The sequence below is a fragment of the Epinephelus fuscoguttatus genome, linkage group LG24 (assembly GCF_011397635.1).
Source record: "Epinephelus fuscoguttatus linkage group LG24, E.fuscoguttatus.final_Chr_v1".
NCBI classification, from domain to species: Eukaryota; Metazoa; Chordata; class Actinopteri; order Perciformes; family Serranidae; genus Epinephelus; species Epinephelus fuscoguttatus.
In genome coordinates this window covers 21,648,046-21,663,628 of record NC_064775.1, presented here as the reverse complement: position 1 = coordinate 21,663,628, position 15,583 = coordinate 21,648,046, and the positions used below count along the sequence as shown (strand labels likewise).

The 15,583-nt window shown below is 41.1% G+C and overlaps 2 protein-coding genes and 1 non-coding gene across 5 annotated transcripts in view; 2 read left to right on the top strand and 1 right to left on the bottom strand.

Annotated features, from left to right (window-relative positions):
- Positions 1 to 5,380, bottom strand: part of LOC125884987 (N-chimaerin) — a 30,041-nt gene extending 24,661 nt beyond the window's left edge. The window contains exons 1-4 of the mRNA XM_049570332.1: positions 5,326 to 5,380; positions 4,864 to 4,970; positions 1,697 to 1,735; positions 1,496 to 1,551 (exon numbers count right to left, since the gene is read on the bottom strand). Of these exons, the coding sequence (XP_049426289.1) occupies positions 1,496 to 1,551; positions 1,697 to 1,735; positions 4,864 to 4,970; positions 5,326 to 5,327 (204 nt within the window). The 5' untranslated portion in view covers positions 5,328 to 5,380. The remainder of the gene's footprint in view (positions 1 to 1,495; positions 1,552 to 1,696; positions 1,736 to 4,863; positions 4,971 to 5,325) is intronic.
- Positions 5,381 to 5,702: 322 nt separating this feature from the next.
- On the top strand, positions 5,703 to 5,776 carry trnai-aau (transfer RNA isoleucine (anticodon AAU)). The gene has a single exon. It is a non-coding gene; the product is annotated as a tRNA-Ile (tRNA).
- Positions 5,777 to 8,738: 2,962 nt separating this feature from the next.
- LOC125884963 (FERM, ARHGEF and pleckstrin domain-containing protein 1-like) overlaps positions 8,739 to 15,583 on the top strand; it is a 78,918-nt gene continuing 72,073 nt past the window's right edge. For all 3 annotated transcript variants that reach the window (XM_049570297.1, XM_049570298.1, XM_049570296.1), the window contains exon 1: positions 8,739 to 8,995. The gene's annotated coding sequence lies outside the window, so the exon portion shown is untranslated. The remainder of the gene's footprint in view (positions 8,996 to 15,583) is intronic.

The following is a 15,583-nucleotide window of genomic DNA, read 5'->3' as shown; positions in this document are numbered from 1 at the left end:
TCTGAGGAGACGAAGCACACACACCCAAAGACACACTATGAAATGTTCAGCTTGCTTGAGGCTTGATCCACACCATTATTGTTTCAGACAGTAACTGTATGTGATGCCACAGAGTATGCCTGTGCAGTGACGATACAAGGTGATGGGATACCTAAGTGACCCCCTTAGGGTGCTTTGGCTTTAATTCAAATGGAACATCTGTGGGAGGATATACCCAGATGACAACTCTACTGACATCCTGCACCTGTGCTCAAATCTCCTGCTCCTCATTTAAGCTACATTGTCATGTGCTAACCCAAATAGCACAAGGGATCGTTGCTGTTGCGTGCAAAGTGGCGCAACATCTGCAATGAACATTTTGAGGCTTCATTATCTCAGCTCAGTCAGCAGAAGAAAATTCTGGCATTGCATGTTTCTGTAAAACCACAGATATGCTACATTTGCATGTTTCATACATTTTACATCGATGTTTCTACTGTGATGTAACATATGAGCTGACTTTTGTCATCTGGAGGTGGAGGGGATAATAGATGGCGTAACACCAAGGTGAGATGCAGTGACCAGGTAGTTGCTGCCAAGCTGCAGACCACTGTTGAGCCCCGTTTCCACCGAGCAGTATGGTATTGTTGGTACGCATCTTTCCGTTTCCACTGTGAAAAGTTGTGGATGGTGCCAATGGAACCGTTCTGTACTGTCCCCAGTTTTGGGGAACACTGTTCCTGTGGGCTCCAGCAACACTAAACCCCTGAGCTTGCCTGAGAGGGACTAAATGCACAAACCTGCTATTTTAAAATATCCCATCGAGAAACTGAAAATGTTGCCATGCAACTTCGTTCTGTGGACGATAAATGAGGTGCAGATGTTCCATCTATGAGGAAACACAGTAAGTGCTGGATGGAGCAGTGAGTGAAAACAACCCCGCCCACATTCAAGAGTACTGTTGCGGTGGAAACGCTAAATGGACCTAAGGTCTTGGTACCATGTCTGAAGGGTTACTTTTGGTTACCGTACTGAAAGTATTTGGTGGAAATTGGGCTATAGAGACCAACAAACAACAACTCTTTGTTTAAGCAAGTCACTGCTGTGTTTCCAGCGGCTTTTTGGTCACCAAATGTGGAATTTTTTGGTGTGACCTGTTGCTGATTTTCCATCAGGGATAGTACCATGAAAAGCAGTTGTTTTTTACCAAGACATTGCTGCGTTTTCAGCAGGCGTCATTCCCCCAAAACTGGGTATTTTTAGCCATAACATGATCTTTTCCTAAACATAACCAAGTGTTTTTGTGCCTAAACATAACCATGTTAACCACTGTCATGCTGAAACGTAAAGACATCTCTCTATAATTTGTAGACCCTTTGCTCTGTATCTTGTCCAACAGAAGTGGTATTTTTGAAGAGCAGTACCATAAAGTCTTTAAACTAAATAGTGTGTTAAAGGGAGACATGACAGACTTGTTAAACATCGGCTGGCCGACAATCAGAGAGTGTGTTCTTACTTCGCAGGTGCAGGTCAGTCTGCGTGGGTGAGGTGCCTCCTGCTGGAGCTGGTACACTATGGCAGAGAACACACAAATCATCATCTAAGGGCACGCTGCCAGCATGCAGAAACCCTCCAGACAAAGAATAAGTGTATAGCAATCTTAAATTCAAGATTAAAATCAGAATAATAACACACAAAATGGTTAATCAATACTTACAGTAAGACTTCCACACTGGTGGCCTGTATTCATCATGATCTGAGGACAGACAAGTACAAGATCTTTACAGTAATTTCCTTAATTTCCTTTGCTACAGTGCCCCCAAGTGGACAAAACATGATATCTGCCTGCTCTACTGAATGTCTCAATTTTGATACAAACCATCAACTAGATAAGATCGTAGCTCTCTCATTTAATTTAATCTATCTTATTTTATATCAGTGACATAATACAGAGTATATATTTGTAGGGGGAGCTTGAGGTAAAAATCAAAAGCAGACATTTTACATTCAATCAAATGAGCTCAAATGCTGGTTTAAAGGATGAACAGTTGGAGCTGGATGAGGATTTTGGAGCAATCCTGATTTTTATTAAGGCCATTGCCAAATAAACAAGCTAAATAAACAGTTTAATGTCTAAAAGATCCTCACACTGACAGCATGACTCATGAAGTTACGGCTTTCAGCTACTTCATTTTCTGCAATTACCTCTGGGTATTACACTGATGCATGATGCTCTTTTACAACAACAAAAACCTCACTGAGCATAAACGGCGTCTGAGTGACTTTGTACATAAATCTACTCTGTGAAGCATAAAAAGCTGTGAAAGATTCATTTGTATTGCTCCGCAGAAAGGACGGCTTGTAAATGAGTTTTCACTGCGATGTTTATCTTTCTAACACCCAGAAAAGCTTGTGCTGTCACCGCCTCGGGCCAGCCTTCTAAAATGAATTGTAGATGGGTATCAACGCTGTAGCAGTGTGTCCTTGTTGCTTGTTCAGCTGTTGCAGAGCATAAACAACGCTGACATTAATATGAGACTCTTTGCAGCATTAGACAGTGAGGAGAACAGGATAATTTTCAGCCCCGAGCACTCAGTTGGAGTTTGGCTGAACTCTGCAGCAGCTACTGAACATTTTCGGTAAAAATCCAACAATGTGATTATTACTGTGAAACCCTTTCAGGTGCAAAGTCTATGTTTGTACAATTATCCACTGACTCATTGTGTCCAAAACTGCAGGAACAACTGAAACTAATCGTGGAATCAGCCAAAGAGAATGACTTTGTTTCAGAACTAAACTTGCTCCACTTGTGTATTAAAAAAAATCAGTAGGAAATCAACTAATCTATCTGTCCTTTGGTCAACATTTCGCATGCTGTCTTCCATCTCCTCTGCATGTGTAAAACTAACAGCCTGCTTCCTGTCTTGGTGTACTCTGTGTTCACTCTGCAAGCCTTATCTATTCAACACTTGTCGTCCCGGTATCCTGTCTTCAAAATAACTTCCAAATCCTCCCTGGGCAAGTGTCTCAGCCTCTGTCTCAAGACAGCAGACCCTCACAGTCAGACACACTCACAAGAAACCAGACAAAACATATCGACCGCTGACAGCTCACAGGGTCTGCAGCAGGGGTGGAAAGAAATTAAATGCAGCGATTTTACAAAGGTGTTACAGGGACAACAATAACGCCTTAGCTGAGTATCTCTATTTTTACAGCGTTATGTGTCATCTGTTGGATTTTCACTGGCTCTAGGGCTGTTGCTCAAACTACAGATTATTCCTCTGCATTTTTGTGTACCCGCCACTACAGACACAAAGAGTACTGAAGCGGAACGAGAGAATGAGCTGCCCTTCTCTTTCTCTATCTCTCAAACTTGGACCAAAGCCAGACCAAACCAGGCAGTACTGATCAAATCTAAACCTAGATTCTGTTACTCTATCACCTGTTTCTCACCTCACCACCAGAGTCTGTGAACAGGAAGTCCATGCCATACTGTTTACCGTACTGTGAAAAGACCTCGGACAGTAAAACTAGGCAGCGCTGAGCACATATAAACCAAGATTCTATTACTGTATCACCAAATTCTTGCCTTAAATGTCTTCAGAAACATACTTTAGCTTCCTGTTTATTTGTAACTCGAGATCATTTGTTTCAAGCCAGCCGCCACAAAACGAAGGAGCTTGCATTATGTCACCAACCAGCAGGAGCACTTAGTGGTCTGATACGGCACATTGCATTCTGCTAACTGTGGGTTTTCTATCTATTCAGCGAAAGAAAACACTACAGCCCTTTGTCTATGTTTTCTCTGGTCATGTAGCACCAATTTCAAAAGTATTTGTGTTGCTCTACTGTACAAACAGCCTGGTTTTAAAAAGCCCATCTTTCCAGCAGTGAAATACAGAGCTTACATTACATAGTCTACAATAACTGCTTTACCAAAGTAAACGTAGAAATAAACAAAATAAAAAAGTGAAAGTCCTGCATTTAATACATTGCCTGGGTAAAGTACAGCATCAGTAATGTATCTGTACTTTAAGTATCAAAAGTAATAGCCCTGTCAGTGTTTTTTGTATATATGTATATATTACCAGTGGTGAAGTGTATCTGTGATACTGCTTTGTGTTTTATTACTGTTAGTTTATTATATTGGTCTTTGTTTTGTGCAGATTACTTATAACGTCGATATGTGTGTTTCTTTTTACCAATGTATACTTTTTTTCCTGATGCTTTCTGCTTTTCCTTGCCCCTGTGCTGCAAATGTTCCCACTGTGGGACAAATAAAGGATTATCTTATCTTATATATGCCAATGTTTTTTTTTTGGCTGATAGGTGGGTATACTGTAAACGGCCAGAAAAAGGTGTGGGTGTACTCCGTATACCTGCGTATCCCCTCCACTACACCACTGAACATCACATATTATATAATTAGGTATTAATGCAGATGCATTACTGTGTATGTTGCCTTTTAATGTTGTAATAGCTCATGGTAAAGACAACTGAACTTCTTTATACACTGCTGGATGTTTAATTTATAAAGCTGCATCACATTTTCTGAGATAACCAAATGATTTGTGTGTAAAATCTAAGTCTGCAAGGTACCCACCACCTATAATTGTGAAATAAATAAAGTGAAGTAAGACTTAAGGGGAAAACATTAAGTACTACTTCAAAATTGCACATAAATAAATTGATTTAAGGCTATGCTACTGAATCCTTATTTCTAGTAGCCTCTCCAGATTTCACCAAAATACATAACAGAAACATGATCATAATAAGTGATGGCTGTCCCCCACAACAAACAAGCAAAATACAAACACAAACACACCATTAAATGCACTCGGATCAGGACACAAAGGCCAGTATCAGAGGCGTGATGCTGCTTACCAAAGACATTTAGGGCCATCTTGATTCTGTGATATGATGATAATGATGATGAACAATTAACCAGCAGATCCAAATTCCTATCAAAACGGACCCATTTAGTTAAAATCCTGAAAGAGAGAAGATAAAGAATAAAACAATAAATGAGAGAAGAACATGTTGAAAGTGTTTAACCACTGCCTGAGGTGAGCTGCCCTGGCTGAGGTGAAAAACAGCTGAGTAACGGTGAACAATAAATGATCGAGCTCAGATTAGAACACAGCTAACGTTAGCGGACTCGGTACTTCAGCTGGCAGGCTGAACCGAGCATAAAACCCAACTAACGGTTGTTTATTTTACGGTGAACTGTAAAGAAAACATTTGCTTTGTGACACAGTGACAGTGCACCGGCGGCGGTTTACAGCGATATGAAATTACACACTGGTTTATTAATAAAACGGTTAGCTAATAATACGGAGTACTCACATTCAAATCCATTCTGCATTGTGGTCGCCATCTTGCTGGGTCACGTGAGCTGGCTCGCCCTCTCTCTAGAGTAACTATGGCAACGGACATTACCGATGATACCTTGTGGTATGACAGACGTCATAACTCCCGATTTAAAGTTTGGTTTTTTTATACTACAAATAATTTATTATGGGTACATTGTGTTACATTATATCGTAGCTGTTGTAATAAGCAACGTTGGGTATTTTTTTTAAAGAAATCACCAAAGCTCCAAACTAGATATCTAACTGGGAAAACGTCTGCCCTTTCACTTGCAAGCAAATGGTACCTTAAATAGTGACAATAATAGTATCTCGCTCAAGATTAAAACTATGTATTTTTGCTCAGAGAAACATGGCCGGTTAGCTCAGTTGGTTAGAGCGTGGTGCTAATAACGCCAAGGTCGCGGGTTCGATCCCCGTACGGGCCAAGTAAGCTTTTCTTTCTTGCCACTAACCTACCTAAGCACATCATGATCTACTGATAGTGAGAAAATCATGCTAAGACATTTTCTTGACTCTAACTCAGGGGTATCAAACATACAGCCAGGGGGCAACAACCCACCGCCAAATGCCCACTGGATGACCTTGTACTGAGAGGTTTCAGGAGAAATTCAAACAGTGAGTAGATACTTCATGTACTTACTGTGGTCATATTTAAATATATTAAATATACATATTGTCAGCCAGCAGCTCCAGTACAAAAGAATCTGTATCAGACTTCTGTCTTAAAACAGTATGGGTTGGTCCCTGCTGCTGAGGCCCTCACCAAACTTCAGATTGCAAATTGTTTATGGTATTTAAACAACTATGTTTTCACGACCCTAGTCTATAATCATCTGCAAATAAGAACTGTTGCGTTTTCATTAGCTTACAGTAAGTCATTTATATCTACAAGCAGAGCTGGTCCTCTCCCTCCACCATGCTGTCAGCTCTATAGGGCCATTTGTGTTTTTGCACTTTGCACTGGCATCCATATTTCTCCTCTCCATTTGGCACATGGAATAAGTTTCAGTTCTGCAACCTCACAGCTAGATGCTCCTCTATCCTGCACTCTAGACCTTTAAGTAAAAGTATGTAGGTTGCCTATTACTTCCAAAATGCTCTTAAACAATCAAAAGTAAAAGTACTCATAATTTAGACAAAAAGGCCCTGTAGGTGTGTTTTACGTTATTATGTTTCCATAATAAGATAGTTTGATACTAATTTAAACACTGTCGGCTAGCTTCATCTACACCAATGCATCATACTGTATAAAGTCATGATTTTGCATGTAAAGTCTTTCTCTACAAAGTGTTGTCTGTGGTTGTAAAATAAATGCAGTGGAGGAAAAGTATAATATTCCCTCTGAACTGTAGTGGAGAGGAAGTGGAAAGTTGCGTGACATGGAAATGCTTGAGTAAAGGTCCCCTAAAATTAGTATTTACAATAGTTTAGTCGATGGAGTAACATACCCTAAATACATCGGCAGATTATGAGACAATGGGCCCCTGGGCATGGATATGCAAAGGGCCCCGCCACCTCTCCTACGTAGGAGCAAGGCACACAGACCTTATTAATTCGTATCTTTGTAGTCGTTACACATCTCTTTGTGATTTTGTGTCTCTTGGTTGTCGTTTTGTGTGTATTTGTGTTAATTTTGCGTCTGTTTGTGGTGATTTTAGGTCTTTTTGTGGTGATTTTTCATGTCTTTATTGTCATTTTGTGTCTCTTTGTGGTGATTTTAGGTCTTTTTGTGGTGATTTTGCTTCTCTTTGTGATCAGTTTGAGATTCAGTATTATCATTTTCCATATCTTTGTAGTCATTTTGTGTCTCTTTGTTGTGATTTTGCGTCTCTTTGTGGTGATTATGTCTTTTCGTGGTGATTTTGCATGTCTTTATTGTCATTTTGTGGCTTTATGTGGTTATTTTGCTTCTCTTTGTGATCAATTTGAGATTCTTTATTATAATTTTGCATATCTTTGTAGTCATTTTGCGTCTCTGTGGTGATTTTAGGTCTTTTTGTGGTGATTTTGCTTCTCTTTGTGATCAATTTGAGATTCCATATTATCATTTTGCATATCTTTGTGGTCACTTTGCATCTTTTTTTTTGCTAATTTTGCTTCTCTTTGTGGTCATTTTTCCCCTGTTATAATGAATTTGTGTCTCTTTGTGGTGATTTTAGGTCTTTTTGTGGTGATTTTGCTTCTCTTTGTGATCAATTTGAGATTCAGTGTTATCATTTTCCATATCTTTGTAGTCATTTTGTGTCTCTTTGTTGTGATTTTGCGTCTCTTTGTGGTGATTATGTCTTTTCGTGGTGATTTTGCATGTCATTATTGTCATTTTGTGGCTTTTTGTGATGATTTTGCTTCTCTTTGTGATCAATTTGAGATTCTTTCTTATAATTTTGCATATCTTTGAGGTCACTTTGCATCTTTTTTTGCTAATTTTGCATCTCTTTGTGGTCATTTTTCCCCTGATATAATGAATTTGTGTCTCTTTGTGGTCATTGCTTGCCTTGTTGTAGTCATTCTGCATGTCTTTGAGGTCATTATACATCTCTTTGTAGTCATTTTGTGTCTCTTTATGGTTGTTTTGCCCTTTTTTGTTGCAGTTGTGCATTTCTTTGTAGTCATTTTATGTTTCTTTGTAGTCATTCTAAGTCTCCTCCTTGCAGCACATGTCTCTTCGAGTCCCATTTTGCAGGTGAAGGCCAGGGGGCCCCCTAACACTTTGGACCCCTGGGGCTGTGCCCAGTAGACAGGCAGACAGACAGACAGACAGACAGACAGATAGATAGATAGATAGATAGATAGTACTTTATTGATCCCTGCCTGGGAAATTCTTGTAGAAATTCTGTAGGCCTGTTCATTAAACATTCATGCCTGTATACAAGTATAGCCAGTGTTTGCAGAAGAAATATATATATTTCAATAATAAAATACATTTAAGTTACACACTATATGCACATACTAGGTGATTTTTTTTTTAAAACAATACGATTTTCACTGCCTTCTTATTTTTAACTTATGTGGCGTCAGTCCAGATTTTGTTTTTGTTTAAAACTTTTTTTCCTAATCCACAGAAATATTAAAATACTACATTTCTACTCTTAAATTTTCCAACATGTTTTACTGACTTTGTATGGTGTAAAAATCCCAAATAAATTATATTTTACTTAATTAATAGCAGAATATTTAATACCAAGCAACCATATTTTATGCCAGTTTAATTCTCCATAAAGACAAGAAACATGTTTTATGTTATATTTCTGAGAGGCTACATTTATTTGAGCATTTGAAATACAGATCTCCAGCTCCGACCTTTGCCTCCACACTGTCATCCCCCCGCTCCCCCATGCGGTGGCGCTGTTCATCCGCCCTGGCTGCACTCTCTCCCTGCCTGGCTGACACTGGAGCCGGGGCGCTGTGCTGGAGGCGGTGTGTGGAGCTCTTTATTGTTCCAGTAGAAAGCTCAATGCACGGTTTCCCACATTTGTCTCAATGGCTACCACACAGAAACCACGTCCCACCTGAGAGGGAGCGGTTCGGCTGCGAGGAGAGGACTCACTGACCCAAACTTAGAGCTCGGTGCGGGATTTACCGTCCGCCTCGGAAATAAACGCTCCTACAGACGGACAATCTGTGGATCCTGAAGAAAGAGAGGGGTAAGGAAATCATGCTATCCGGATTATGAAGCGAGGTTACACGTAGCCTGTCCGGTGCTCCTTGTGTGGAGCTCACTTGTGTTCACATTCAGCTACATTTGTTGCAATATGCGTTTCCAGTTCAGAGACTTTGGCTCCTACAGTGCGTGATGTTTGATGAGCCTGCTGTCTTAAAGTATAAGCTCGCTTCCATTGCAGCCAGCCTGTTCATTTTCCTAATCGGCTGAGCTGTAGGAGGTCCAACAGAGCTTCTTTTACTGTAAGCTTAATTAATGATAGACAAGGGTCTCCAGGAAGTGCTACAAACATTTACACAAAGTTAACATGTCCTGCATGTTAGTGTTTAACTGGCATGTGCTTTTGGTGATGTTTTATATTGTGGATTTTTTCCAGCTGCCTTTCCATTCACCAAACCTTGTCTTTGTCATCACATGCACATTAATATATAGCGCACACACACACACACTCACACACACAGCAGCCCTGTCTCGAGTGTGATCAGGTTGCCTTTTAGCCTACTGACATCTTTACTCTGGCCTAAAGGATTACTCTGCTAACCTACATCCTGGGGCTTGCACTCTCAGCCAACTGTACTCTAATGTGTGTACCTTTATTTAGAGGTGTGTCTGTTTCACTTCACTTGACAAAGCTGCTGCATGTTGAGCAGTATCGCGCCTCCTAGGTCCTCCTTGGTGTTGTCACTGGCAGCTGATAATGTGCACGCCACCCATAAGGTGACAAATCCCTTTCATTTATTGATCTCGAGGGGGTGGGGGGTGGGGGTGCTCTTTGTGCACCCCCCTGTTGGAGGGAGGTCAAAGCATAGGGTCAGTGAAGGCAGCACCTAGGGTCAGCTTTGTTCTAAATTAATATTGGGTACGATTTAGGGGGATTTGGTAGCACCTAGCAGGGAGGATTGCAGATTGCAACCAGCTGAAACTTCTCCCTGTAAGATTTCCTTCATTGGAGATTTTTACCGGGAGCTGAATTATTGGCTCCTGGTTGGACCAGGTGATTTAAACTGGTAAAACACTGAATTAAGCTGTTTCATGTTAGAAATTAGTGTGTCTTCCTTGCTTTTTGGCAAGCTGTGAGCCCAGCATCTGCCAATGTGTGCTCATCTTATTTCTGATCCAGGTGTTCAGGAGGTTTTTACCAGGAGCCGAATTATCCGTAGAGGTTGCTTCCTCTCCGAAACTAACAGACAAGGTGATTTAAGCCAGTAAAAACACTGAATAAAGCAGTTTCAAGTCAAAAATCAGTGATTCTCCAATGCTGTTTGGCATGTCAGAGACAGGCCACGAGTGAAACAATGTCTAATGTGTGCTCACTTTTTTCTCTAATAACTTAAGATCCAGACGTTCAAGAGGTTTTTACAGGGAGACGAATTATTGGCAGAGGTCTCCTCCTCTCCAAGACAAACAGATGACTTAAAGCGGTAAAAACCTTGAATAAAGCAGTTACACGTAAAAGAAAAAGTGTTTTTTGCAACGCTGTTGTTGTGGAGGGGCTGCTAACTACAGTGGCCAATGTGAAAGCGTTAATGTCCCTATCTAGAGCCAGTGTTTGGTTTGTCCGTTCTGGGCTACTGTAGAAACATGGCCGTGCAGCATGGTGATTTCCACCTGCTCCTTATGTAGATAAAAACAGCTCATTTTAAGATAACGAATTCACCACAATTCTTATTTGCAGATGATTATACGCTTAAGAACACATACTTATTGTATTGTATTCCACTTCTGCCAATATATCCCCTTAAATCCTAAACACTGGACCTTTAATCGTTGGTGGAGCTGGGGGGAGAAGCATGGTGTGTCTAATCACTATGCTGCCCTGTTCCCTGTCCACTTTTAAAATCAATATCACACCCATAACACCAGGAGAATTGGCGTTACACTCCCTTTCCTTCACACAGCCTCACAATAGAAACTCTCCTGAGAGTAGCAGAGCAGCTTAATGGCTCAGCGGGTGAAGAGTGTCACCTTGATAAAATGAGGTATCAGACGCAGCCTATTGATCTGTCAAGAGCCGCGTTGGATTGTGGCCTTGATCTCACCCTCACCTGTGCTTGTCAGGTTGTAGTTGACGCCTCAGGGTGTCATTTGTCAGTTTAGTCAGATACAGATGTTTATTGGATGCTGAAATGGCAACAAGTAACACAATCAGGAGATTAATGTGCTGCCTTGATGGTTCTTAACTGAGGCTCTTGGAGCTCCACGCTCATATCTGCATTTCCAGCATTTTATATTAGTTTTCATGGAGACTCAGTCTTGACCTTTGCGGCACATACTGCACAGTATATGATAAATATTCTAAATGCAACGTCTGCCTGCTTCAGTATTCCCAGAGCTTTTGGTTGAATCCCACAGCGTTCCTCAGTGAATGCAAGACCTTGTTCAGACAGTAACCAGGCGGGAATAGCTGAGCAGGTTGACCTTGCATTTTGAACATTTACCACATAGTTTTCTTGTAATTTTCAAATGTAAAGCCAATTCTGTCTTTCCGAATTATATCCCTAGGACGGCAGGTCATGATTCTTTTCATTGCTGATTAATCTGACGATTGTTTTCTCAATTAATTGGCAAGTTGTTTGGTATATCAAAGCAAAATGTTGATCAGTGTTTCCCAAAGCCAAGGGCGCTGGTTTCGGTTGATTATTTGGGGGACGCACATGAAATTGGGAGTTTGGGGGGCAAGAAAATGTTATGGTGTATGGTGTAAATATCTTTAATTATGTCAAAGTAAAAGTCATCTGCTACTTTTTATCTTTTTATTGGGAGGGGGACAAATGCACGTCCTAAATATTAGAGGGAATGTGTCCCTCTGAGTCCCCCCCCGAAATCTAATCCCATGAGGTCCTCAAATGTCTTGTTTTGTCCACAGAAAGAAACCTCATGTCTCATGTATAAACATATAAGCATATGCACAAAACGAGGTCTGAAAAAGGCGTAAGCCACCTCGCACGCAAAAGTTGTGATGTATAAAAACAGACTTGATGGGCGAAGCTTTGACTCATGCTTACTAACATTTTGGAGATGGGAAATTGGCGACGCAGACGGTGAGGTGTAAGCCTGATTGTAGAAATTGTTGAATATTTTTTGGTGCATGCCATCACACCATTTTTGGCTTTTGCCTGAGCATACATTTTAAGTATTGTTCCTACGTATTGTTTTATAAATGAGACCCCAGAAAATATTCACATTGACAAAGCTGGAATCAGAGAATTTTGCCTTTTTTCCCCTAAATTTTTATTAATCAATTAAATCAATAGTTAATTTATCATTGCAGTGGGGTGGCACGGTGGTGCATCAGTGGTCAGCATTGCCACCTCACAGCAAGAGGGTTCACTGGTTCGAATCCAGGGTGGTGCATTCAAACGCCGGGGTCTGGGAACCTTTCTGTGTGGAGTTCATATGTTCTCCCCGTGTCAGTGTGGGTGTTTTTTCCGGGTACTCCAGCTTCCTCCCACAGTCCAAAGACATGCAGGTCAGGTTTACTGGTGACTCTTAATTGTCCGTAGGTGTGAATGTGAGCATGAATGGTTGTCTCTGTGTGTCAGCTCTATGACAGTCTGGCGACCTGTCCAGGGTGTACCCTGCCTCTCGCCCAGTGTCAGCTGGGATAGGCTCCAGCCCCCAGTGACCCCCATCAGGATAAGCGATCACATAAAAAGAATGAATAACTTTTATGTTTCTGAAGAAAATGACTCAAATTGCTTAATTGATTATCAAATAAGTTGCTGATTAATATAAGAACTTACACCTAATTGATTAATTGTTGCAGCTCTAATATTCCTGTACTTTTCCCAAAGCTGTAACACTATAACACCGAAGAAAATGAACAACTTTGATTATCAAGTTCTTTACTACATGCCAAATGCCAAAAATTTGCTGATTCCAGCTTCCCAGATGAGTATTTTTGTCTTTTAAACATGCAGTAAACCGAATGTCTTTTGGTTTCAGACTGTTGGTCTGACAAAACAAGACATGAAACTCACTTTGGGCTGTAGGAATTTGCAATTTTTAAAATATTTTCCAACATTTTATAGACTAAGTGATTCATTGAGAAAACAGTCATGTAATTAAGTAGTAAAAATACTCATTAGTAGCAGACCCATGCAACATATAGGTAGCTAAAATGATTAACAGTGCAAGATTTCCAATAGAAACACTGCTACAGTTGGCTTAGTGGCACATACAGCATGCCCATCACTTCCTTTTTCAGTGTGAGCTTGTGACCTCTGATCCACTTTTACAGCAGTTTCTGTAATCTTGGCATGTGTTGTCATATTCCCCTGAATATAATCAGCAGTTTTATCTCATGATACCTTGAAAATCCATTTATCAAAGGGTTGAATGTCAGGCCTGTTTTATAGCCGGCAAATGTTACAGATTATGCAACCTCCATGTGAATATACTTACCCACATTATGTAACAGTATGTAACATATGTGCAGTCTTTATTTATTACAGTAAGTAATTAAAAGGACTCAAAACAGATTTGTAACCTCTTAATGTCTGTAAAACATAAAGCTTTCTGTAGATGTATTCGTGCACACACGCTCACATCCGATTCCCAGAGCCTGGCTTCCCTCTCACAAACTCTTGGGAAACTTTCAGCTAACACCAGTTCAAAGGCTGCTTGAGAGGCCTCGGTCCCTGCGAGTTTTAAAGCCCCGCTGCTGGAAGCTCCCACAGTGGCTTCCTTTGTGCCTGTGTGACCAGCTCGCTCTGTATTCCTCACAACCAACTGCATGTATAATCCCCCACCCTCTGCTGAGGAGATGATGAAACTTGTGCTTCCAAATTTCCACTCTTTTGCTGTGAAAGCAGGCGATAGCGCTAAATTAACAGCTAGTGGGTTATTCTCAATGTCTTGAATCAATCAAGTCAACATTTATGAGTTTGTTCATGAGGGAAAACACATTTAAAGAACTGTGAAAGTGTTTTAGTGCCTTTGCAGGGTCAGGGATGAGCTTTTTAGACACTGGATGTTAAACCATGGAAAGGTACTCTCTTGCTTTAGTTGGTGGTCTTAAAATGTCTGAAACGTACCCTGTCGATTGCCATGTGCTGAGAGACTAAATATGTGTAGGTGACAAACCAACGGTGCTGATGTTTGTCAGGGTAATTGGCACCTGCTTGTTAGTGAATGGTTAGGTAGAGCTATAAAGCTCTGAGTTGACACTTGTTTTGTTGTGAAGGGTAACTCTTACTGAGTGAATGTAGGCTTACAAAAGAGATAATTCAAGCACTTCTTTGAGACTGAACTTCCTCTTTTTGTCAGGCACTATTCTCAGATACTCGAACCGGCTGATACTGAACGACTAATCAACAACAGAGCAGAGCGTTCGTTTCAGCGCAGTGGGGAAGTAGCACACAAGAACAAAGGAATTTTCCCACAGGTGTAATGAGTAACTTGAATGTCAGGTCCCTTTATTGTCGGGTCACTTCCCTGGCTGGGCTCCAGTTTCCAGTTTCAGCTTTTGTTACTGAGGTGAGGAGGAGAGCTGCTGGTTTGTGTGTGCAGGTGGAGGGATTAGTAAAAGGTAGGGTTTTGTTCTCATGTTGGAAATAAAAGGGTAGATTAGGTGTGAAAGAGCAAAGGTGAAGTTTCTCTGCAAACTGTTTTTATTTTGTTACCACGAGGAGGAGCGCACAGTATATTTTTGTTGTAAGAAGATGTCCACTTTGACACTGAGGTCTGAGGTCAGTTGCAGAGCAGCTCCCCTGGTGCTTGTAGGCGTTCACTAGCTATGTGCCATATCTGGGGCCTCTTCCTTTGGACTGTCTGGCCTTCAGAAGACTGACAGCTCTGCTGAAGGGCTGCAGCTAACAATTATTTGCCTTATCACTAATCTGCTGGTTATTTTTTTCCAATTATTTGAGAATATCACAGCTATGATGTCAGAAATTGCTGCCCATCACTAGTTCTTTATGCCCAAAATCTAGGAATGCACTGATTTATCGGGCAAACATTGGTAAGGTGGATACTTGGCTTGTTGACTGACTGTCATCACCTTTTCAGCATGTCACATCAGTTTTGCGCAAGCTAAAAAGGAGGGCCCAAAACAAAAAGCATCCTGTCGTCCTGGCTACAATAGAAAACATATTTGGGATGAACAGATACCTTCCCTAGGATGCCTTTGGGATGAAGGACCACAGTAAACTCACTATGGACACAAATAGTTGATAGAGGATAGGGGCGGCTGTGCATCAGAGGTAGAGTGGGTTGTCCACTCATCAGAAGATCAGCAGTTCAATCCTCGGCTCCTCCAGTTCGCATGTCGAAGTATCCTTGGGCAAGAAACTGAACCCCAAATTGCTCCTGATGGCTGTTCCATCGATGTATGAGTGCATGTGAATGGTTACTGAGTAGCAGGTGACACCATGTATGGTAGCCTCGGCCACCAGTATGTGAACATATGTGAAAATGGGTGACTGTAACGTGTTAAAGCACTTTGAGTGGTAGGAAAAGTAGAAACCAGCACCTCTGCCTCTTAAATGCACTGCAGATGTGCACATGGTGTTGGTAGGTTATTCTGTCAGAACATTGGAACTAACAGCTAACAGAGGTTGCATTGAAATCA